Source organism: Paralichthys olivaceus, chromosome 7 (assembly GCF_024713975.1).
Source record: "Paralichthys olivaceus isolate ysfri-2021 chromosome 7, ASM2471397v2, whole genome shotgun sequence".
In the NCBI taxonomy this organism is placed as follows: Eukaryota; Metazoa; Chordata; class Actinopteri; order Pleuronectiformes; family Paralichthyidae; genus Paralichthys; species Paralichthys olivaceus.
In genome coordinates, this window is record NC_091099.1 from 14,264,645 (window position 1) to 14,290,013 (window position 25,369).

Sequence of the window (25,369 nt, forward strand, 5' to 3'; positions counted from 1 at the left end):
ATGAAAAGAGTAGAAACTTTAAACAGCGGCATGACATTCACCTCATAAGCACCTGTCTGTATGGCTAGAAATGTGTTTATTGAACTCAATGCCTCAAATTCATTCACTCTTGAAAGTTGACACAAAACTTCAGTCCATCCCACAAGGACAGTTCAAGTGCTTTACATTTTTCCACTTTTTAAACATGTGGCTTCTTCTTTTTCCATCATGTCACTGCCAAACAATTTTTTGAAACATAATAGGGTACGGCCAAACTTTGGGGGTAGGGTGGGACTTAGACTCTCTTCAGTCACATGTGCACAGGAAGGTGTTGCCAATGAGGTGCTCCTTTACTTACTGCACCTGACCTGACCTTTGGCATCGCCCTATGAGTCAGAATGTAACAAGACACAGTGTGAAATGTGAGGTCTGGCTTGACCCCAGCGTCAGAGAATTCCTTGTTCAAAAAAATTCACACGCTGTCGGCTAAAATTTCACACCTGAGCCATGTCATCCTGCAAATCATGTGAATGAGGTCAGAGGACAAAGGGTTCACTGTGAAACACCGTGAGTCGGCTTTTACAGCGGAGATGACCAGCAGTGAAAAATAACTAAATATATTCACTGAAGTACTGTACAGTACTTGGCTTGTCTTTTACTTGTGTGTCCATTCTACATTATTTTACGCCTCTTGATTTTAGAGGGAATTAGAAGTACGTACCTCAGCCAAGGCCCAACAGTCCCCAGACATCAGTTACCTAAAAGTGCCAGATTATTCAAAATCAAAGTCCATGAATTATTTTCTGGGAAATTGCTGAAAATGACAAAAGTTCCCATCTCACAATGCTAGGGAAAGTGACACAAATTTTCTGGATCCACCCTTTTGTCCAAATCCTACGAAACTTGAATGGATTCTTTTCTGACACCACATTCTGTCCTGTAGTTTATACGTAATCCTGCTGACAAACCAAATACACCAATTGACAATGGGGTGAAACATACATCCCTGCCAATGTTACAATCTGTTTTCAGTATAATCAACTTGTTTCAACTTGTTTCAAGAATTCTTCATGTTTCATTTTTGTAAAATGTTTAAACAAGTAGATAATTGATTAATTTAAGTTTAATGTATGACTTCATAAGTCTATAATTGTGTAATTCTGCTTTTACTTAAGTGAAGGATCTTAATATTACATTATTATATATCTTCCCCCCCAAATATGATGAAAATGATGATAGCGGTTATCTGATCATGTGACCAAAGCTTATGAGACCAGAAGATATTTCTCATGATCAGCTGATGCAGGTTTAGAGGTCTTAACATTCATCATAATAAACAGTTAGATTAATATATTGAGTCATATTGAGGCTCCATTCATACAGTTTGTTATTCACCATATTACATTTAGAAAGAAATTCGAGTCTGAAGGTGTTCATGCATTTGGATTCATGTTTCTTCAGCTTGTTTGGTATAAAGCAAGTGGTGGTTACTGACCTTTGCTGTGGCAGTGACAGATCAGCCTGCTGCTGCTCTCCTCCTGTTCACAAAGGTTAGAAACACTGTTTTGATTTATTTTATTTTTTTGCTCTTAATGTTTCTGATCCTCCCCCCCCCTGCAATTTGAGCACTGGCAACAAAGAAGTGAATGCATTATGAGCTCAAGCTGAAAGCCTGTCATTATAAGTGTGCCCATGCTGTGTGCTTCATTCAGCCCTCCTACTCTTATTTGCACATGTCATCGGCTGCTCTGTCGTCCGTCCGTGCTGCACGTCAGAGGCGGCTGCTGGCTGTCCTCCTACACCCCCTGGAGACTGTGACCAGTTGGGCAGGCAGCCTGTAAGAAACCTCGCCGTAGAGATCCACAGACGCCGCCTGTCTAATTACCAGGCCGCATGGGGGAGAAGCAAACAACACGTGCTGTGCAATATCACCCCAGTAAGCTCCTCCACATCCTGCACTGCGTTTGATTCTGTCCTCTGCTGCAGCCCTGCATCCAGGGAGCATCACCCCTGTCCTCCACCTTTAGTGCTCTAGTTACTCCCTGCACATGCACTGTGGCCGGGGCTCGGCAGCCTGCGTGGATGCTCTGGCAGACAGACACAGAAACAGCTCCACAAATAGACCCGTGCTCGGCCTCACAGGGGAGTAGTAGCCCCACTTCTGTGTGCTCTTGCCTCCTATTTCGTGTGCGCCTCGGGCCAAAACAAGTTAGTGAAGAACCACAGGGAAATCAAATTTGGAATTATTAGATCGTACGGACAGTATCGCGGGAAGGACAAGAAGGAATGTGTGCATAAATACATATTGTTATGAAAATAGGTTGATTTCTGGAGCTTTCAGCTGCCAGTCAATAACGCTGTCTGGTCCATGTTTAATTGAAATGACAGGTGGTTGTATTCTACTCAAATATATCAACTTTCTAACAGGTTTGCCGTAACCTGTAGTTCTCTTTTAATTTGCAAAAATATAAATTGAGAGTAGGAAGATGAAAGAAGGTATTTATCTTCTGTATATTGAAATCTTCCTTTTTTAATCTTCCTTTTTTAGACATGATGCTTTGTCGATTATAGGAATTAAGCAGAACTCGCATTGAAACAATATGTGGAAACAATGAGTCCACACAACGTCATCATAATGTGGAAGAAAACAATCTGTGTTTGATTAAGTTATTGTGTCCTCCCTTTAACACGCTATTTGTTCAATTTAACAGTGTACATTCAGTCACGCTCTCAGCACGGTCTGAATATAAAACTGGTACAAAATCTCAATGTGGTTTTACAGTGTGTGAAAGTGGGAGGTGACAGACTGCTAACATCTGTCTGTCTGTGTGCCGGAGCCATTTATTAATTTTTTTGGGTGGGGGGGCTGTCGTGTTGTGACAGACACAAACGTGTCTCCTCGCTGGAATCCGTGTGTCCTTGAGCCGGCCCTCCACTCGTCTGGAACGAGGCTGCTCTGCATCATCCCTCCTCCTTTTTGTTATTTATCTCCCTCTCTGCTGCGCGTCACACATTTAAATACCTTACACAATACCCAGGGTGTGAGAGACAGAGAAGAAGACAAATCTTAACTCTCATGTTTAGTTAGCAGCACTTGGATGTGTACTTGAAAGTAGCTTATTTTCAATTTTGCACTTTTATACAAATACCCTTTGTGTCCCCCCGGATTTGAATCATCATAAATATCTAGGATAATATATATTTGGTCACGTAGCTACAAAAGACTCCAGCTCTCGGAATAATTCACAACTGTGGCCTTATAGCCACGAGACAGACTCAGAGCCACATAGTTACTGAGACCTCAAGGTGCCTTTGAGCAGGAAAGATGAAGAAGTAAGTATCGTAGGTCAAGAGAGAGAGGGGCGTCAAAGCACTACTACATTATTAAAATGATCCCACTGGGCCCCGGGGACAGACTCGCACCTATACTCAAGCAGGTGCAAGATAGCACACATACGAGTGCTGAAGGACACAGTTGCAACAAGCACTGAGAGTGAAACAGCTCTAAAGGGAAAAAGTTCTTCTAATCAAACTCTAACAGGGAGTCCAGAACAAGACATCGCAGATTCAGAGATGTTTACACTCGTCACCTCATGCGTCTGTAACCTAGATAAGATTTATCTGCATTCCAGGTTCATGTGGGAACATCCAAATATCTCCCTTCACCTGACAGAAGTCCAACTGCATCTACACTGTAAAAAAACGAAATACATAAAACAAAAAAAACTGAAATAAATGTTTAATACTGGAATAAATGTGGCTCTGCTATTTGTATTCCTTCGTTTTTTTGAATTTTTGCATCTGTCCCGTGTTAGCACCATTATCAACACGTCCACACCCTCGCTGGGAATCCTGCAGAGAAGTCCGCAGAAAGTCTGGAGGCTATCACTCACTTGTGTTCACACAGTGTACAGAGGATCTCCAGAGTTCAGTGCATGTCTGAAATGCGAACATTGGTGATACTTCATCTTTGGAATAATCTATTTATAGTCACCAAACAATAAGGGTTCATTAATATTTATGCGTGATAATACGGGTAGGGACTTAAGAATTCACAGCCTCTTTATGCCCTGTCTCATAAAAGAGAAGATAACAAATGCTTCCACTGTCTAGACAACATCATTCATCGCTATTGTGGAGTTTTACATTACAGCCTATACCCCAGACTGTTATGACATAAAGAATAGCAGTTACTGATATCACCTGTGAGTGACATCAGCATACCCACCCGTCTGAGTCGGGCCCCGTACGAGTCACGGACACACAGAGCGCTCACATACCACAATAAATAATCCAAAAAAAAACACACCAACTTCCTCCTTTCCCTCCCTCAAAGCCTCAACACCCCCTCCTCCCCTTCCGTGGGTGAGTAATCAGTGGATACTGGAAATGCCTCATGGCTGACCTTATAAGGCTGTCAGGAAACTGCTGATTTTGGGTTTCAGACCTCAGATAGCTATACTTCTCGCCTCTTACCTCCATTGCCTCAGTCCCACCGCCTTCTGCCCTCTATTACTGCCAGCATCCTGTCTTCATTAGCTCATATTTCACACAGGGGAAGGGACCGTGCTGTACCAGCTCCTCAGAAGGTCTTTTTTATCCAGCATGAATTCTTAAGATAACAGGCTGGATCCTATCACCTGCCATCATCACCAAAGCATTTATGTATCATGGAAATAATCTGCTCTGCTAATGGCAGGATGCAGAAAGTACTGTACGTTGTTTATCCTGAAAATGACTTTGCAATTCATAATAACATTAACTCTGTTGACATTTTTACTACTTCCGTTTTCATGACTTCCATGCAATTGTGTGGAGGGGATGAGTTACAGATTCTGAAGAATTTGGTGGAAGGACGTGGTTAGGTTCTGGGAAGAAGCCTTTCAATTTTAGTGGCATCAGGGTTTTTTTTTCACTTTCTTACACATTTTGAGATGTTGATATTTATCTTCATCTCTATGGATCTTGGTGAATTTTGTCGCAGACTGACTAGATTTTAGGGTTTGGCCTTAAAGGATGTGTTTGTTCTACTGAGAATTCCTTCACATGCTTTCAACCCAGTCTAATATAATATAGTTTAAGTTGTGCTATATCATGTGCAGCTTCTCGGCGAGCTCACAAACTGGTTTTAGGTCAATTCAATCTTCCTATTTTCTACATCCATCACAACAGCAAGCTGAAGTATTTTTACATGTCAGGTTGTACTAAGAGAAGCAGATTTATCAGTTTTTTGGGGTTGTAATAACTTATAAATGTAAAGGTATCTGTCATCATCGACATATGCATGATTTTAAATTCTGTTAAACTCCATTTTAATAAAAGGGAACTGGTTTTGTACATCAAAGTATATTGTTGTAGAAAGCCTATTCCCTCAGGTGAGGCAGAGTCTGAACATGAAAAACTTACCTCTGTAGCACACCCATCTCATCTTTGCTAGAAGCCAACAGCTCAGGGCTACAGCTGCTGGAACACTTCTGGGTCACAGGTTTGCTGTAGTGTTGCATTGTGGGTAGTGTAGTCTTTTGACAGAGAGTAAAATGAATGAAAATAAAATGACTCTGCGGCATCAACATTTTCACAGGTTGATCACGACACCTGCTTATAAATAAACAGTATCATTGAGAGTCGGAGGAGGTAAAAGAAATGGCTTCATGCAAATACAAAAAAAAAATCAAACTTTTCTGTCAGAAATGTAGAAAGTAAAAAGAAATCCTTTGTGAAGCTCAACCCCAAAGTTGAATGAATTCTTTCGTTATCGAAGTTTCTAGGAAATCTGTTCAGCAGTTTTTGTGTAGTCATGCTGACAAACAAATGGACACTGATAAACACATTACCTCGCCTTACCAGAGGTAAATAAACACTTGTTGTTTGTTTGTAATAAATGTATATCTTCCTGATGTAAAAAAAAAGCTGCCTCATTCACATTCCAGTCTCTCGTCTGTATTTGCGGAGCATCTTGTTAAGAGCGTAGCAGCTAATTTAAAATAATTAGAAGGTTAGCCGATTCCCTTGGCAGAAATGTTTTAATGAAATTTGTTATTCTAATGAACCGAGAGCAACACATTTAATCAATCCCTTGGAACTGGCCTTTTATATGATTTTCTGTCAGCAAATGTTGCTGTTCATTTCATCTGGTCAACACAGCATGACAGTGAGGGTGTGTGTGTGTGGTCAGATAAATACATACATTTATTAAATTAGTGTACTTATACTTCACATGAGTGATTTTATTTATCCTACTGTATATATTTTTTACGTCAATACTTTACATAGACAAACAATGTACTGTTTCCTCCTTTATGTTTATATGAAAGCTGCAGTTTGTAGTTACTATGTAAATTAAGATTCGACAAACGAAACATAGCTTATAAATACAACACGATGGTTTCTGTTTATGTGATGGTTGCTAAATTCAGTTTTATCTCTAGAATCTCATAATTTGGGACAAATAAAGATTACCGGAGTAGATCTTAAATAAGGACCAGGCTGAGACAAGAGGAAGACTATTTCTCATTTACATTTAAATGTGAGAAAATAGTTTTGAATTGAGCTCAGTCATGTCTGGGCGAAAAAGGAAAGAAAGAGAAGAGATTTATTTGAATTTTCTTCTCCTCTGGCGTTATGCTCCCAAACATACAAAATAGTCAAAATACTTTAACTCATCAAAATGCCTCTTTTGCGTTAAGGAATCAGTCATATTGATCAAATTGTAAGTTTAAGTGCATAATAATGAATGCTTTTCATTTTATTACTTGAAACATATTTAGCTAATAACACTCATGGGCAGTTTCTTGCGTAACATAGAGTTCCTCCTCCACCACTCACCATTTTCCTCATCCAGACTCAAACCAGTCAGGTGGATTATTTGTTTTATGTAAAAGCACATCAGCATAAAAACTGATGCTATATCTAAACAAGTTTGTGTCCTCGTGGTGGGGTTACATAACAAAGAAAAAAACTGGCAGTGAGTCAAATGTTTCAGCTGAGACACGCCTCGAGTCATCAATCTTTTTCTTTTTTTTTTTTTTTACATATTTTCTGTAGCAGTCATAAAGAAGAAATGTTTCATTTTATTGATTTGATGTCTGCAGTCAAATAACTGTTGGAATAATATTCAATTTATAGACACTTTTTTACATGAAGCCTCCAGCCTCTCATAAAGGAGGGATATAATTGCATGGTGTGGTCTGTTTGAAGACATAGTTAGTCCCAGCCTACAAATCCAGTGTTCCACTTCAGGCAGGGCTGCTCAAACAAGTTTTAGGCCTTTAACTCGACACGGTGGATACAGACACACTCGGGGGTCCACATTTGATCTTGGAGGATTTTTGTTGCATTAGCTCTCGCATGAACAATCCTGTCTTTACAGCGAAATAAGGCCAGCACAAGAACACAATGCTGGACTGGATGTACCAGCAGTGATCTTATAAAAGAGCATTTGCGTTGAATGTCAGACACTGTGAATTTCTTGCATAAACTAAATATCCAAGCACTCACACAGAAAATGTTTGTTCAGCTCAGAGTGTGACTTTGTCGACACAGTAGCTGCTCTTGTCAGACACAAGGTTGTCTTTTGTCTGATCGCACAAATCGTCTCTTCTCCCTAAATGTGATCGGAGTGAAGGCTGTGCTTGGATACTTCATTCGCAATTCACAAAACAATGTTACACACACACAGTGTGTAAGTGTGTTGACTGAAAAGGCTGCAGCTGCCTCACAATGGATAACACAGTGACGTACATGCATCTGGACAACAGAGTTCTTTTAAAATCAAAGCACCTTTAAGAAGAAAACCGGTCTCTGGTAGAAACGAGCAGAGCTGTGACGTGTTGAGTATGTTGCATTGTCACATGTCTCAGTCGTGTTGTTGTGTTGGATTTCTGTCTGCAGCCAGATGCCTGAGGGGTTCCCCACCTGCAGCTCATAACTCTTTAATGGTCGAAACTGGCAAGCACTTCAACTAAAGCAGGTTTCTTGATGGTAAGCAATAAATCATGGCCTCTGTTTCACTGCAGCAGCATTATTGAATATTAAAGTAGCACATTCTATTCTTCACCCACACATGGGGGCTTTCCTTTTTGTGTTGTGTATTATAAAGTTTAATGTGTATTATAGTTTTCAGTAAGCCTGGTCTAACAAGTATTATCCCAGAGCGACCCAGTGTGACTCTAATTTGTGTTCTGGCTCTTATCAACCCAATATGCAAAGATTTGTTTTAAATGTAAAGATAAAATTGCTCTTCAATATGCTCTTAATTCTAATGGATTAAAAGCAAGATGGATGTGTTTTTTTAATTGCTCTTAAAACATTTTGTATAATGAAGTTGAAAGAAAAGTGTCAAGATACAATCATCAGTGCTATAATTTTGCAATAATGCATCAATACAAAACCTTTTATGGCTCAAAATTAACATGTTTGATGATCAATAATAATAATTATCATTATTTTAAGCTAATGAACAACAGGTATAAAAATAAATAGTTTTTTCTCCAAAAATGAATCCTAAAACTGTTCCCGAAAAAAGGTTTTTGATTTATATTTTAATTTTTGAGGGTTCATCATTCTAGAGATTCAAATTTACAGCCATAAAAACTTTATTTTCCATCACAAAATTGGAGAAATTAGATTTTCCAGATAATAAATAAGTATAAAAACAAAACAAATACAGAAACACAGTGAGAAAAAAATACATCAAGTAGAAACACACACAGTATTGTGACCTTTCTGGAACAACAACAGGAAACTGAAAAACCGCCTCATACAGTATAAGCCCACGTCCTGGTCGGATAGGGAAAAAAGCATATTCCTGATTACACTGACCTTCTTTGAGAGGATATGGTAATTCTCTAGACTTCATAGGATGTGGCGCTCTCCACAGCAGCAGTCTGCAATAAAATTGTCACATGGCATTTACAGGGGGAGACGCACTCCCCCAATCAACCTACTTTCATATGTCTCACAGTCTTATATAATATGATTCCAATCAGGGCTCAGGCACAGGGCCTCTCTGCCCTGATAGAACCTCTCCTCTCAACATGTCTCACCATGACAGAGAGAACACTGAGCCACCACATGACTTCTCTTTGTATCATGAAGGTGTGTGATATCACCCTCAGGGGAGGTTATATTTTAATTAAACTGTTGATAGCCTGTGTTGAGATGGCTGACACCACCCTCACATCAGTACAGTAAATAAGTAGTAAGTAAGTTCATATATCAACTAGTTGGAATTAGTTTATTCTCATTCATACAAAGAAAAAATATGGACAAATTCAGATTTTTCTTTTAACATGAAGAATCCTGGTGGCAACTGCATCTGGCCAAGACATAGTCTAACACATATGTTCTTCTTTAAAACCTGGGAACTATTGTTTATTAATCAGAGAGCTAGTTATTTTTATTTTTACTGTTCAGTTATTTTACGTTTGGATAGAATCAGCCCTCTGTTTCAAGTCTGCGCTAATCTAAGCTACGATAAACTAAACTAGGGTTAGGCAAGTAGTAACTATGGTTAGGGCAGGTCTCCAGGAAATCCATGTAAGTCAATGCAATGTCCTCTGAAGTCATGTAGACACGTGTGTTTTTTGATCAACATGGAATAGAAGCAGCTTACATAGAATGTTTTGTAAGGAATATTCATATTCAACATATAGTGTGTTGTATAAAAAAGATATCAAAACTATAAAAACACTTCAAAAAACATCTCAAATTTTGTCACAGAATTGTTTTTCCCTTGCAGTCCATCTGAGAGAGAAGCTGAGACTCCTCCCTCAGGAGAACAGCAGGACTTTCTGCAGTGTCCTCCTCAGCGGCACCTTCTCCTCAGGCTTGCTGTCAGGGATCATGTCAGCACTTCTCTCTGCTGTCAGCTGGAGGCCTGGCCTCCTCTCCCTGACAGCCTGCAGCCCCGCCTGAGTGATGTTCCTGCAAAAGTCCACCTTCACCTCCTCCAGACCGTCTCCGTGAGCCACCACGCCTTCCAGGCTGCGGTCGGTGATACGGACGCAGTTCTCCAGGTGAAGGCGACGCAGCCTCCTGCAGCTCTGCAGCAAGGAGACCACATCCTGGTCAGTGATGTGGCCGCAGCCAGAGAGGGTCAACTCCAGCAGGTTGGGACACCTGTGGCACAGCAAGTGATATCATTAAACAATGACAGGTTCCCAAACATGTAATGGAATATAGACCTGGACATAACAGAGGGGGATATATGCTGTAGTATAGGGTCTGATCTGAGTCAATTAATGAGAAATGAACAATGACAATAAGAGGCAGCAGTCTGATTCTAAAACAAAGCAGTTTGATACCATTTGGTTTATGAGTCCCTCCCGTGCACAAATGGAGAATGTTGAGGTGGCACAGAACAATCACAGGATATTTCATGAATAACAGCATTGCACATTCTCTCATGCTCATTTTTTTCAGGAAATTCTTCCAAAAATGAATCATTGCATGTGTTTGCTGCTCATTTCCATCCATTACCAGGAAGTGCACTGCAACCAACTGGCAGCCTGGCAGCTACAGAGCTGGCAGACCCTGATGGCAAATGGGATGTAATTCACGTTAGATGATGCAGATTACATAAAGACTTATATAATCTTAGCAGTTTGCCACATGTGAGACAAGCATACTGCAGTTGCCTTCAAGGGTTGAGGGTGCTGCCCCAGTAACCTCCGAACATGGGACAGGGCAGTCAATCCACGTGCCCCCGTTTGCATTGTTACACGGGACAAATGTGGGGGGGGGGTTATCAGCGGATGTGACTGCAAAGTATCGACGTTGACCAAAAGAAAAAAAGAAGTAGAAGAAGAAGGCAGAGAGTCCTGGTAAATGGAGCTCGGAGCTGACGGCATTTCAGCTGCTTTCTAATAACCACAGCAGAGGCACAGAGGTAAACATAATGGTATAAAAACTTCAACAAACTTTGTTACATAATCCACCCTCTCGTGGCTCCTCCCCTCACTGTGTGCTAATGTGTGTGTGTGTGTGTCTGTGTGTGTGTGACTCTGTGTTGTTTATTATCCCAAAAGCATATAATTATCTACATGTCACCTTGTCTTAATATAACCACATCAACCTCCCCTGCGTTTCACAACTGCACACTGGCAAACAAACACCCAGTTAATGACTTTATTTTCCTCTGTCAACTCTCTATCTATCTATTTATCTATCTATCATCTAAATATTATCTATCTGTCTATCTGTGTGTCTATCTATATATCTATCTATCTATCTCTATCTATCTGTGTATCTGCTGTATAAACTGCAGTTCACATTAAAAACCTATGATTAAAACACACAACATAGAGGGCAGTCTGGTCGGAGCTGAGCACAAGCAGAGCACCACACCACTAACCTGTAATCATCTCCCTAATGAGCTCTTTGGTTTCCTGACGGTTATTCCGTCTGATCAAATCATCCAGTGAACTACAAAAAGAACTGAGACGTATATTTAACATTCCACTCCTCCGGCCTGTTAGGTGGATTGGCCACTTTTTAACAGGCTTAAGAGGTTTTTCGGAATTTTTCACTATCTCAATGCGGTAGGGAATATTTAAACTTTGTAAGAAGACATCCTAGAGTATTACCCAAACAACGTGCTGAAGCTTGTTTTGTAAGATAATGCATCCTTTTATTCAAATGGTGAATATCTCATACTGGAATGAACCCACCCAGAAAAAACCCACAAAGGCTTCTTGTGCCGCCCACTGTCCAACCCACACTGCATGGCATGCTTAGCATGTCAATTCATGTTGCATAATCCTGCTACTGTGACCTCAAGATGATCAAAATCAAATGATTGAGCTCCTGATGATTGATTTACTGGAGTCATCTGTACGAGGGGAGCATTACACTGGAAACTACACAATAAAGAGGCCCACTGACATGCTATGGTTTATAGTTTTTTCCATGGAGATAAAAAAAAAAAACAGTCAGACATGAGCTTGGCGTCAGAGTTTGCATGGCTTTTTATCCAGGAAGAGGCAGGCAGAGACAGACGCACATGTTCATTCCTCTAACAGCAACAAAGAGCCAATTGTAGGCTCCACCTGCTTGTGTAAATCTCCAGTCTGCAGCTGACTGGGAGGGTCTGCAGCCAAATCACTCTTTATCACCCCCCCAGCTTCTGCATGTCCCCTCCCACTGTGTCACGTGCACTTGCTTTCTTCTCCTGTGGACTATTTGGGAGGGTTTATCAGTATGCAGGGAGTGTGCTTGTAGCCCGTTGAGATACAGGACCCAGACAAAGTAGGTGGTTCTAGTTTTGACTGCTCGCACAGCCCTCGTGTCTTGCGTCTCAATTTTCACAATACAGGAAATCCTCAAAGGGTCATACACTGAACCCATAAGCCAGCCTCCCTTCCATTCTCTTGTCCCGGCCAGCAGTGGTGGCCTGGCTCCCTCACATCAACCGTTATTACTGTTACACTGAAGAAATTACCCAGAGACCTCATTATGTCTCTCCAGGCTGATTCCTGCATGCAGCCGGCCGCATGAGGCCGGCTGCCAAAAACGCTACGTTTCAGTGACCTATCAAATCCAGCTGTCACAGCATTCACCAAACATAATTTGATATCTGACCACAGTTATGTTAGTTAATGGAATCACTCTCGTGTCCCACAGATGTGTCATTGCTCTGTCTCTACTGCCAGCTCAGGATCCACCATCTGTTTCTAATGATTTTTGTTTCCTGCTGCCTACAGCTAAACATGGCAGCTTCACTAAGCCATGTGCCTTTTCAAGAAAATGCATCATTCACCTCCTTGTGGAGGGTGTGAATGACCCTGAAAACCCCAGAAATTGTGAGATCGTGGGTGAGACACATTTGGCCAAATAGTAACTATACCACCCCCCCCCCCCCAGATAAACCCATCATAATCAAGCTCCAGAAATAATTTTATGATTAAAGCAGTGATAGTGTCTGACATAATGACAGTAACACCTACACCTAAATAAATCTATCCGTGTTCAATTTTAACTGAGGATGTGTTAGAATGAACGTTCATTTAGTTCCACAGCCACATTTAAGATTCTGGTTTGTATTGTTGTGTAACCTAGGGCTCGGGACCTCAATAGGTCAGGGGGTAATTGTGAGTGGTCGCAAAAGAACCACTAAGATCGGAAAAAGTTATCCCATATGTTATGTCTAATTTAAAAACCTTTTCTGCTGTAAATTATTTTCCGAATATTCAAATGATTGCTTGGTTAAATAGCCTGGGGGTCACAAAACAAAAAAGCACCCGTCCTGTTTTATCCACCCTCTATTGGTCTATTCCTTTGGCAATTCTCTTGTTGGTTGTCTTTTAAAATACACGACATAGCAGGGAAACCCCACACAAACACTCACATGTGGCAGACATGGGCCAGGAAAGTGCTGACCAGGCTCTCATGTTTGCTGCAGATGTCCCTCTGAAACGAACTCTTCAGCCAGTCCTCGATGTTGCACACTTGCACTCTGCTGGAGTACCAGCAAATAGTCAGGTACCGCAGCGAGGGTCCCAGCACAAAGTTGTCCCTCCTCAGCTGACCCGGCGAGCTGAAGTGGAGCAGATTCCAGAGGCAGGGGTCCACGAAGATCTCGTGCAGCAGTTGAGAGGTGAGGGACAAGCTCCTGCGACTGTCCTTGTCCAGGAAGGAGAAAAGGTGGAGGAGACACTCGTGGTTGAGCTGGGTGAGGTGCATGGTGAGCCGTCCAGAGACACACAGAGGGGTCTCGTCCCTTGGGCAGCGACAGGCCGGCTGGTAGGCAGCAACAATGAGCCTACAGCCTGTATTGTGTGGCCTGGATACATGATGCCTTCTCAGGCACATGCTGGAGGCCTGCACATATAAGGACGTGTGAGTGTGAGCTATTTTGGGAAGACAACTGTCGGCTTGGTCGAAGATAGAAGTGTTTCAGCCATACGCTCCCTTTCCATCTGTCGTGGCTCTCAACAGGCAGCCAGCAGTGGACGGAGCCAGATGTTTACACTGACCTGATCTAATTCTCAAACACAGATACCCACTGAATGACACATGTCATGTTCAAAGTGAATGGAATTATATTTTAAATAATACTTTAGTTGCCTTGTTAAAATTATGTCTGCTCCTTCAACCTCTTTGCCAATATAAGAATGTGAAAACAACACCCATCTTGAGTCGCACTGTGCTCATCCTCCAGTGAAGGTTAAACATCCAAGTGAGGAAACCATTACACAAACCTGTTCTGTTATGAAATGATAAGTGAACCATGACTCAGTGTGGCTGAGCAATTGCCCAACTAGAGAACATACTGAGATGGCAAAAGGCAAAACACCATTATATCTGTCATCACTCCATTGCCAGTTATGTCCTGTTCCACTTGTTATCACCACCAATCTCCAAAGAAATGCAAGATGGTGGGAAACAGCACTGTTGGGAGGCTGATTACAGTCTGTACTGTGACTCATGGTGTCATGATGTCCTTAACCAGAACCCTGATCTCAACAAATACAACGTGAGCTCATTATTAGCTGCTGTGATTGAGCCTCCAAGAGAAAAAGGGAACAGAAATAAAGGGTTGTGTCATTAAAGGGGATGGAGCAGCGAGCCTGCAGCCACCGGTGAGCAGGTGAGGAGGAGCAGCTGTTGTTCAGCATATACAGAAGCACTTGTTCCTGCCTGAGCGAGAAGGCTGATTGGCTGGCACGTGTCCTGAGGGGAGCTCTCATGAGTGTGTGTGGGTGGAGATGTTCGCTAGAGGGAAGGGAGGAAAAAAAAGAGGCATGCTAAAACATTTTTTTCTCTCTAAGGTCGTATTTGAACATATCAAAGGCTGTTTTCCATTAACGAACAACAATAATACCGGTGTTGGGACAATTACCAATGTACCTTCTGGTGTGCATGTGTCCAGCTTACAAAACGTGACATCCTATGTAAACAGTAATAAATGACTAGACTAAATGTTTACATTTGGAAAAATGTACTTCTAGTCTATATTTATTTTACATTTTGGTCATTAAAATTTGTCAAAGAACATGAAAATGTATATAAAAACATCACATTTTTAAAACAAAAGGTATCAAATGTCTGAAACACCAAGTCAGCAGTTTTAACAATTGCATATTAATATTCTGTCGAATGACTGACAGTGTCAACTTTTTATCCGCCCCTCTGTCCTGGAGAAGAAGTTTTTATTTTATTTTTTAATTCTGTAACCCAGAGCTTAATTTAGATAAACTAAATCAGGAATAAACTGAATCTGGATCTGAAATTTGACATTTCTCATCTGAGGTTTTGTGATTACATGAGCTAATTGTTCTCTTATTCAAAGCAATATTCTGCCTATTAAAGCACTATTTAAAAAAATGACTTTCAGAGCAGGTGCATCAGAAGAGTGTCTGCTTAGCTATCAGTTTTACAGGATGTCTGATCGTGGTAACGGCTCGCTGCCAGGCTCACTAGAAAAGGAGTGGAGCTCAGAAAAACATCAAACATTTGAAAAAAAAAAAGACTCTTCGTTGTATTTTGTCATGTTCACTTTGCCTGATACATTTTCTGAAGTTCATGGGGCGTGTGTAGTTCAAATATACTCCGACACCAGTACAGACAAAAAACTAAACAATTAGACAATGATCATTTCTTTCACATTGGTTCTGGTCAAGAGGTTAAAACAACTTTCTAAGACTCTAAAGAGCAACTCTCAGTCAATAAATGTGTTGGATTTAAATCCTAAAATCTCCACTAATACCTGTAAAAAAAGAACTGTGAGGTTCTTAATATGTGGAAAATATAGTTAGAAACTTTAAAAAAAAAAAAAAAACCCTATTCTTTTCACAATGACACAGTGTCTCATCAGTCTAAACATTGGACCAACTGAGGTTTTCCAAGGCTAAAGCTTCATTACTTAACAATCACCTTTGTAATCTATTACATACGGAGAAGTCTACCTCAACTGAAGATTACAACATCAAGGAAATAAATGCAGAGTCTACTAAACAAAAATCAAGCAGCAAATTATACATGATGCCGTCATGCAAGTCATAAAAGAAGAATTGTTGCACATATATTATTATACATAGAAAAATTATTATAATCAAGCACTGTGTGAGATGTGGCCGACGTGGAGCCGACATGGAGTGGGGAGCTGGTCTAAGGCAGTGAAGTCTGACTGAATCATTGTGCAGACGTCTGTATAGCTTGGCCGCTCTCCTCTGTTGCAGCCTTGTCAGAGGAATCTCTATCTGTGTCAGCTTCATCCATGTCTCTACCCACATTTGCCACGTTGACGTTATCTGGGGATTTCTTGTCCAAGGTATCCACCATGTGTGAGGCTGCTGCATCCATCGAAACACCATCTGCAGCCTCCGTATCTGCTGTGACTTGGTCCCGGCCACCTGCTCCTGAAGAAATGCCGTCTGGGGCCGTGTTGTCCACAGCGGGTTTGTTGGTGGTGGTCTTGTCTGAGGGCACGTGGCCAGTCCTCTCCACGTAGAAGAGGATGTAGGCCTTGGCCTTCCTCACTGCATCCTCATTGGTCAGAGTTACTGTGCTGTCGTTGAAGTGGTACCAGCCGCCCTTGTGGCTGCCATATGCTGTATAATGCCCTGATCCAACCCTGTGAACACAGACACATCCATCAGCTTCTACTCTCTGGCTTCCTACAAGACCTAATTTCCTGCTGCTGAAGGGAGGGGGATGCAGCAGCGCAACATCGCCACTCAGAGGCAAAAGGCAAAACAGCAGCACTTTGATCCACAGTTCCTCCTGGCTTGTCTAAATGCTTTTTCAAGGACTCTCCGCCTAACGGCTTTCAACATTTAGTGGCTTCATGAATTTTTAAACCGGAGCTGTCAACAAGGCTTTTCAACAAAACTGGATCTGAACCGTTTTATAGCTCTGGGGTGACTGACAGCCGACTGTGGTAGGTAGAGCTGCTCAGCAGATGATGATGTGCAGATATACGTGTTGATTTCAATTTTGCCCAGATGGTGAATAAAGCACATCTAGACTGCTGTCAGTGCTCATTAATATGGTAAATCATAAGGAAACTTAAACCCCAGAAGCACTGGATGTCAATTATTACTTCACCCTTTGTGTGTTTAAACTAAAGCTCCTTTTCAAAAGGTAAAAAAACAAAACACTAACACCCACTAACATCTGGCTTTTGTCTACAATGGGAATAGATATAATCGGTAAAAGCACTGAAATAGAGAGCATAAGATCAAGCCTGAAAAATGTTCCACTCACCCAGAACCATGATGCACGACAACAGCCGCAAGGTCGTACAGGCAACTCCCTGGTACAGAGTTCTCTGGCTGCAAACACGAGAGCAAGGTGAGAATTAACACAACTGATAGTGGTCTCTTTCCCTTTTCTTTCACCCCCTCCATCCCTCTCTTATTTTTTTCCCACCCATTACTCCCCTTCAAACCCAACCGGTGGAGGAGGATGGTCGCCCTCCTCAGCTCTGGCTCTGTCAGAAGGGTTTTCCCTCTCCATGGTCACCATGTGCTTGGTCATTGTGAGAACCGATGGATTTCCCTCTACATTTCTGTACGGTCTTTACTTTATGATGTAAAGTGACTTGAGATAAAGTAAGTTGGGATTTTGAGATTCGCAAATAAACCTAAATTCAATTGAATTTCTTGTCGACTTAGTTCTACTCACACCATTTACATCTGAATGCAGATGATGATGATTTAAAAAAAAACAATATTCGATAAATCTTGATGGAAATGATACAACTTTCAAGCTGATAACGAAAAAAAGAATAATGTGAAGGAAAATTACAGATTTTTCTTTGCATTCGTTGTTGAGGCTGTCAAACAGATTTGCATAGCAATAGCACCCCCTGGAGCAACTAGAGCTACTAGCAACTGTCTTTATTTTATGTGTGTACACAATTCAAATATTTTTAGATGTATTGTGTCTGTGAGAAACCAAAATGTATCTCTCTGCATGACATTTATTTTTCTTCATGGATATAAATCCATCATCAGCTGGCTGTGACGGGGGAACATTTGGTCTGATTAAATCACCAGTTTGACAAAGGAGCTACTGTAATTTTTGTAAATATACAAACCTTCTATACTATCTATTCCATTGTACTCGTCATGCTGTCAGCAGCTGCACAGTTTGTGCTGAACTTACAATGCTTACAGATCAGTGTTACATTTCTCATGTCTTACCAAAGTCAGCTGTCTGGCATTGTGCTTATTTTTAAAATTATCAAACCCTCTTAATTACAAAGGGGTTAAATTTAGATGAGTAGACTTGGTTCTTGGTGAATTGGAGGGAAAACAAATAAAATGACCACAATGGCCACTTCTGCAGACAAGTTCTCAAGTCTTTCCAAACAATGGACATAGAGGAAAGCATGGATGGCCTATTAATACAAGTATTATTGAGGTTTTGTTATTTTGTATTTTGTGATATAAGTACAGCAAAGTATTTCTTGAGTCCTGAGAAGTGCAGCTGATCTCTGACCTATTAGTTCATTGTGGAATTGGTGTGGCTTTCGATGACCGCCATTATTTTCTTCAGTTAAGCTGCACTAGTCATAATTAAATAAATGGTTTGTTCCTCATCATCATCATGAGATAATTTTTAGACTGTTGTCACAAAATAACTCCTACTCTTTAAAATCTTTTGGCTGAGATATAGCAGTTTAAAACCGCTATTGTAAAATTCCATGATCAGCATCTCTTCTGTTTTGTGCTCACCTCAAGCAGGTATCCCCTCATGTCCAGGCCTTTCAGTGGAAATTCCACATAGGTATCGACCTTGTTTCTCAAGAAGGCTGTCCAGTGGAACCTTTTAAGGTGAAGACACAAAACCTACAAATGGAAACAAAACCCCCAGTTACACCAGAGCACACTTTTTAAGTCAGAATGGTGAATTATTATAAAATTGAGATTTTCTGGCTCCTACCTTTGGCAGCTTTTGAATCCAGAACTTCTTCGTGGACTTCTGTCGCTTTTTACATTTGTGGCAATAGTACAGTTCTGTTTCATCAAGTTCTTCCAGGTCAGTGAAACTACGTAAGCAGTCTAATAATAAAATAAAAAGTACAAAATGTTGTCATTAATCTCAGCAGCAAATAGAAATACTAATAGAATCTAACACTGCCAAAGAACCTGTCTAATGAGTCATGAGAAATTACCACGCAAGGTGCAGGTTGGTCCTGGCTCCTGGTCCTTACTTCTCTTTTGTCTGAACTGGCTAGGAATGTCCAAAGACAAATCTGTAAGAAGACAAATGTTCGGATGTCATTTATCATCAGGTTTTATCTTGCTTTACTCATCTCACCCAATATAACAGGATTTGCATTTCTTGATTCACTTTGTCACATAAAGCAAGAATCTATACATGTACTGTCACATTTAAATTCAGGCTTTGCTAGATCACAGAATTACTGGTAATCTTTCTTTCTTTAACGTGTTGTGAACATTTATTCAGTCACAAAAGTTGCTTTACCAAGAAATGGATCAAACTTTCGAGATTCTGTCCCACATATCAGGCAGTTGACCTCATTCTGAAGTATTCCGCCAAAAATTGAAGTGACAACACTGGCAGTCCCATTTCTGTGAAGAGTCAAACATCAAACAAAGCAGGTTTGATAAATAAATGTGCATACATTCAAATATTCTTGTGATCAATCAACACAAAAGAATATGAATATGTAAAGAGCCGAACATATTCTAGACCCAATCAGTGTTTACTGACTAAAAAAGGGGTAAATTTTTTTGAAAATGTACTCAAGTAACTCATCTGTGGCTGTGCTCATTACAACGACAAGGTTCTAACTACATTGCTTATAATAAAAAATAAAACTAGAAAAAATAAGACGCTTGGGTTTTGACAGCTGCCTGCATGACTACTGCACTTCATAGGTTTCAATATAAATTAAGCTGGGAAAGAGCAGAAAACACAAAAAAAGTGACAAAACTAAAATAATTGTAAGGTTGGATGGACTTGCATGCAGCATTTGCCCTCTGCCGTGGAGAGTCTGACGCCATCCTGAGGTGAGACCGGGAGCGACGACCCGTTACGACTGTACTGCAGCTCTCTGTGGAGGTGGTCCAGCAGGTAGCGCATGAACTCGTGGGCGTCCTGCTGCTGATAACCCCTGGACACAAAAAACACATGCTTATAACATGCTTGTTATAAGGAACTTAATTCACCTATGTACAATGTGGGCTTACCTGAAACTTGGCATGATTTTCCATATGGCATAAAATAAGGAGTCTGGACTGAAGGCAGTCTGACTGCCCTGCCACAGCGAACAAAGGGTTTTCCTGAACTCCTCCACTAACGACCTGTTTAACACAGAGCAAACCTGTCAACACGCTGCATTTACTGGTGCAGTCAGAATCTAAAGAGCATCTAATACTCTGACATTATGCAATATAAACTCATGTTTTCTTTTCTGGTCAGTCATTCTATCCCACTCTGTGATATTGAGTAGTGCACTTTGAGTTTGGTTGTCCGGAGCCTAATAAAAGATTTCTGAGGATTGTCTTCTAATTTCACACTTGCTGAAATGAATTTCAGATCAATGCACTCAGCCCATGAACCTCCCTCCTTCAGAAGAGGACCTTACACACTGTTGTCCCCTTGGCTGCGGGTGTGGTACATCCTTCTTCCTGCTGTCTTACCACTGCGGAGAGCTACCGCGGGCAACTCCTTGAAATAACAGCTGAACTGCTCGATGTTGCTGTTGAAAAAAAACCCGCACGTTTAGTGAAGAGTTCCACACTAGAGATTTTCTAAATTTGTTACATATGGGAATAACCATTAACAACTGAGTAAACAGTTAATATAAGAAATATATTTGCCTTAACTTTGCTGAATTATCTAATAGCCGTTGATGAAGAGTGTCAAAGTAAATGTACTCTAAACTATGATGTGATGTTTCTTTCTTTTTTTTTTAATCTATTTGTTTATCTTTAAAAATATTAATAAATAATGAAGAAGGTGAAAAGAAAGATTTTGCAGATTTTATTTTATAGACAATGATGTGGGGAAACTACACTGATGATAAATTAACATTAATGTGTAATGTGGCAACCAAAAAGCCATTGCAAAGACAATATACATGTAACAAAGACAAATGTATATTCACAGTATTGAATACTGTCATGAATTACTTTAAGTTTCAGATTTAGATTGTTTACACCATTTTTAAATAAATGGAAACTAATTGGTGCCAGAAAAGTAAGAAACCAGATATTTTTTACTCCATCACATGCTTTGGCAAATAGTTAGCAGTAATATCAGATGTTCTTCATATAAAGCAAACGTAGACACATCAGTATAATCCTCAGTTTGGAACTGTGTTAGTTGGAAAGTCTGTTTTTTTTTTTTTACTGTGTCCTGTCTCCAAGCTGCCTGTGTAATAATCCCCCTGACTGTGCCCCAGACTGAATTAATAAAGGGTGACTGGTCGTGGGGCCCAGGGTCTACGGGAGCGGAGGAACTGAACCAAGCTGCAAACCCAGTTCACCATGAATGCAACCTCATCCTCAGTGCCTCACCTGAGCGACTGCAGAATGGCGTTCATGAAGCACGTGTTGCCCAAGTTCCGCAGGCCTGTGGCACCTAAAGCTGCCACGTCCTGGCAGAGACAAGTGACACACACTAACATGTTTATTATATATAAACTTTATATAAGCTTTAAACGAATATTTAAAGATATCTATATAGTCAGTTTGTGCAGAGGTCTGCAAAGGCTGCTGTGACTTATTTCACTGAGGAACTATGTAAATACAGTCTAATGAAAGGGAAATCTGACCAAAGCTGGTATAAGTGTTGTTAGCAGAGGCACACAGTTGTGTTAGGGCACAAATGTAAAGCAGCTGCAACTTGACTACTTTATAAATAAGAAACAATCATAATATTTACTTTAACTTACATTGTCTTTTAACAGTTTGCTGTCTGGAGCTGGACTTTCCTGGAGTTTTCTTTTCCTCTGTCTGTCACCCATCAAAGCTGAGCTGGATGAGAGAAAAACATTTAATCTGGGTACCGATCTTTTATTGAACATGTTTTATGTTTCTGAAACAAACACCATTAATATATCAAAACAAATCCTCCATTAAAAATGATTGTCGAGGCAACAAACATATATTGAGACTTGGTTCTTGAGATTGGTACTTACTTTTCTAAACTCTGAAGATGCTCCCTCACCTTCTGCACATGCCCAAGTTTAGTGTCATTGACAACAAATTCATCACATCTGTAACTATAAAAGCCACATTAGAAAAGACACATGCATGTTTGAAAACAGAACAAACTTACAGAGGATTGAACCCAGGAGAATCTCAGATTAGAAACACAGTCATCATTAATATGTGTGTTTAACTGTTGTAGCATTTACCACTGAACCACAGGTGTACATGCACAGTTTTAGTGGCATGTAACCTAAGAATGTAGGATCACTTGCAAAGCAACAGATTAAAGAAGGTTGTTCAAAACATTTGGTTCCCATTACCATGGAATCAGAATGCTTTGACTGATAAAGGTTTTAATGACCGTACTTTTGCAGGGCCCCACGGTGAGTCACAGATTGTACACAAAGATAGTTTGGTTTTGAAGGAAACTCACCAAAACACACTGAAGTTGCTGCAGTCCATGCAGACAGAGTGATGGGATTTCTCTTTTTCCTGTTTCTCGACCTTCCTTTGACTGTTGCTGAGAACTTGAGTGTCTTCAAAGTGCTTCTTTGCATGTCCATTGACATATCTAGATAAAAGAGAAGTTATTTTAGAGTGCAAACATCAACAGAGGTCAGCCTAAGTTGCTTCTTAACTTCCAAATTTGTAATACGTTTGTGCCTTGAATTTAGCACACTTTAGCATCAGTTTGTCTTAAAAAAAAAAAAGAATTTGATCCTTGATCTCTGAAAAACCCATAAGGCTGTGTATGAACACTTTATGGTATTAATGGTATTTTGTATTTTCAGTTTAAAAACCATTTCTTAAATTCAGACTTCCATCCCTTGTCCAAATAAAAACGGCAACTGGAAATGACACATATGATGCCCTGTATTGGTTTGGCTTACGAAGCCCAGGAGCAAAAAGTCCTGGGGGAAAAAAAAGAAACTGAACAACAGCCAGTAAACTGTTGGGACTTACATTACCATGTTTTGAATGCATATACAAGGACTGAGTCATAATTAGGGCAAGGATCACAGTGGGTGATGAGGTGTCCCCTCCCCCCCAACTCATGTACAAAAATACTCAAACATGTCCTTTACTTCAAAAGCTGTGAGTTTTAACCTGCAAAAAAGCAGTATCTCTATCTAGCTGGTCTGGATCAAACGTCTACCACTGTCAATCCAGAGCTCCTAAAGGTGCATAGTAAGTGTTGGTTATGTCTGTTGATGTTTTTGTTATGTTGGAGTGGGATGGTCTCTTTCCTACAGGGACAAATAAAAAACCACTCTATTTAAAGAATCGTAGTTCTTTTCATGAAGGCGTTATTGACTTGCCAGGGTTTAAATAATCCCCAAAAGCAAAAGGACTGAGACGCCAGTATTTGAAGTTACTGAAGTTTCCACTGTGGTGTGTTCAGGGCAGCTTGAGTTGCAGTAAAAACAACAGATGCCATCTCACCTTCCACAGTGGACCGTGGTACACGTGAGGCAAATCCACGGACTTTTATTAGACCTGCAGACTGGAGACAGAACATGAAGCTGGATTAATTATAAACAAGAGACACGACACTGACGTGACTGTTCTTAATGGATCACTCTTCCTTGTGTCACAGCGACAGCATCGTGTGCATGGTGCAGTTTCTGCCCTGCTTGGCATAAAGGAGACAGGAGACAAAGACACAGACAGGTGGGATTCAGTGTGACAGACTCACCGTTGCAGCACCAGGAGGACGGCGCCCCGTGAGGGAACCCGGGTGAATCCACAGCGCCGCTCACGTTCGAGCTCAGATGAGGGCACTCCATCGGTCCACAGCGGTGAACGAGCCGGCTGACGTTACCCAACACCGCCGCACCGGGGACCAGGCTAACAATAGGTGGCCAATTAACCTAAACTAGCTAGCTAACGTTAGCCGAACAAGTACTTTATCGTAGCGGTCGCACGTTTTTCTGCCTCTGCTCAAGCTAACACGTCTGGTCGCTGCCGGATCTCCTGCAGTTTCTCAGAGAACGGAAGTTTAAATATATCTCACCCCGACATGTTTGAAATAAAGCAGCATCGTTATCTGTGGTGTGTAGGGTGCAGGATAACTGCTGGCGTTGGTCACAAACAAATGGAAATAACTTGAGGAAGTGACGTAGGGTCTGCCGGCTCGACCAAGCACCAACCGAAGGTGACAGAGTTTCCTTGAGCGTTATCCCAGATCACTTCCGGCTTCGTTTTTCCACTCAGTAACACCGTGAGTTCTTCATATCCGTTTCGGTTGTGTGGTCTTTTAAGTGCATACCCGCTGGCATCACGAGGAGCCTATCTTATTCACCAAACTCAGCCATACTGTGAGACTGCTATGTTTGGTACGCATGCGATGTCGCTTCCTTGTTTCAGGCCAGCTTCCGGCATGTACAGCAGTTCAGTCATCGGTGGAACAACGTCACCTTTATATAACACGTTAAGATACATTTGACATAACGCTGAATTGTAATTATAAAAGTGCTTTAGCATTCTTTTACTTTGTTTCAGTGGTGGCAGGTAAGTACAGTTTATTCACGTCCTGGACCTCAATGTGTTAGGATGTAAACTTTATTACTGTTCTTTGATGAAACGTATGAATGCTTGTTTTAACATCTCGTTTATTTCCATACTCTACATTCATGGGTTGAACAAGAGTCCATACTTATCGTTCTTTTACTAGTCAGATGAAGAAATGACTTGCTGTGCTTTGTCTCATTTGTTGTGCTGTTACTTATTCTTATTCGTGTCTGAATATTAGTCTGTTTATATTGTTTATATGTGTTGACTATAACAAGTCATTTTATTTTAAAGTAGCCATTTTAAAAAGCTGGCCAGGGACAACAGATGGAAATTAGCTCATTAGGCTAACTCTAGCTCATTTACAGCCATTTTGCTGTTGATTAATGAGCGTTGTGCCTGTCAAATAAACAAATAGATGAAATCAATGAAACATGGCTCACAGTGCCACCCAGTGTCTCAAACCATGTCGGACCTTGCAGGGCCAATACTTGGTCAACCGGTTTTTGTTGTTTCTGCATCATCAGCCAGCAGCAACAGTTGGAATCTGGAAAGCTGCACTCATTTTCATCTGCTGAAGCTATGCACCAAAAGCACAACTTCATCTATCAATCATAGATGTCTTCCGACCTCTCCTGTGCCTCCATTTCCTCAGACATGGTTGCTTCAGCTCCGCCTGTTTCAATACTGGCCACCTAAAGGCACATGTCATCACAGTATCTGCCATTTTAAATTTGTTGGTCAAATTG

General features: G+C 40.9%; 2 protein-coding genes across 2 annotated transcripts; both read right to left on the bottom strand.

Annotated features, from left to right (window-relative positions):
* Window positions 1-9,605: 9,605 nt before the first annotated feature.
* fbxl22 (F-box and leucine-rich repeat protein 22) lies at window positions 9,606-13,872 on the bottom strand. Its single transcript, XM_020078711.2, has 2 exons — window positions 13,325-13,872; window positions 9,606-10,098 (listed from the first exon to the last, which is right to left on the bottom strand). The coding sequence occupies exons 1-2, from the start codon at window positions 13,786-13,788 to the stop codon at window positions 9,750-9,752; spliced, it is 813 nt and encodes a 270-aa protein (XP_019934270.2). The 5' UTR covers window positions 13,789-13,872; the 3' UTR covers window positions 9,606-9,749.
* Window positions 13,873-14,900: 1,028 nt separating this feature from the next.
* Window positions 14,901-24,476, bottom strand: usp3 (ubiquitin specific peptidase 3). The gene is made up of 15 exons (XM_020079474.2): window positions 23,806-24,476; window positions 23,553-23,613; window positions 22,543-22,680; window positions 22,097-22,180; window positions 21,851-21,932; window positions 21,474-21,553; window positions 20,540-20,653; window positions 20,142-20,255; window positions 19,916-20,065; window positions 19,414-19,520; window positions 19,100-19,180; window positions 18,868-18,986; window positions 18,660-18,773; window positions 17,185-17,252; window positions 14,901-16,552 (listed from the first exon to the last, which is right to left on the bottom strand). The coding sequence occupies exons 1-15, from the start codon at window positions 23,894-23,896 to the stop codon at window positions 16,111-16,113; spliced, it is 1,845 nt and encodes a 614-aa protein (XP_019935033.2). The 5' UTR covers window positions 23,897-24,476; the 3' UTR covers window positions 14,901-16,110.
* Window positions 24,477-25,369: the final 893 nt, after the last annotated feature.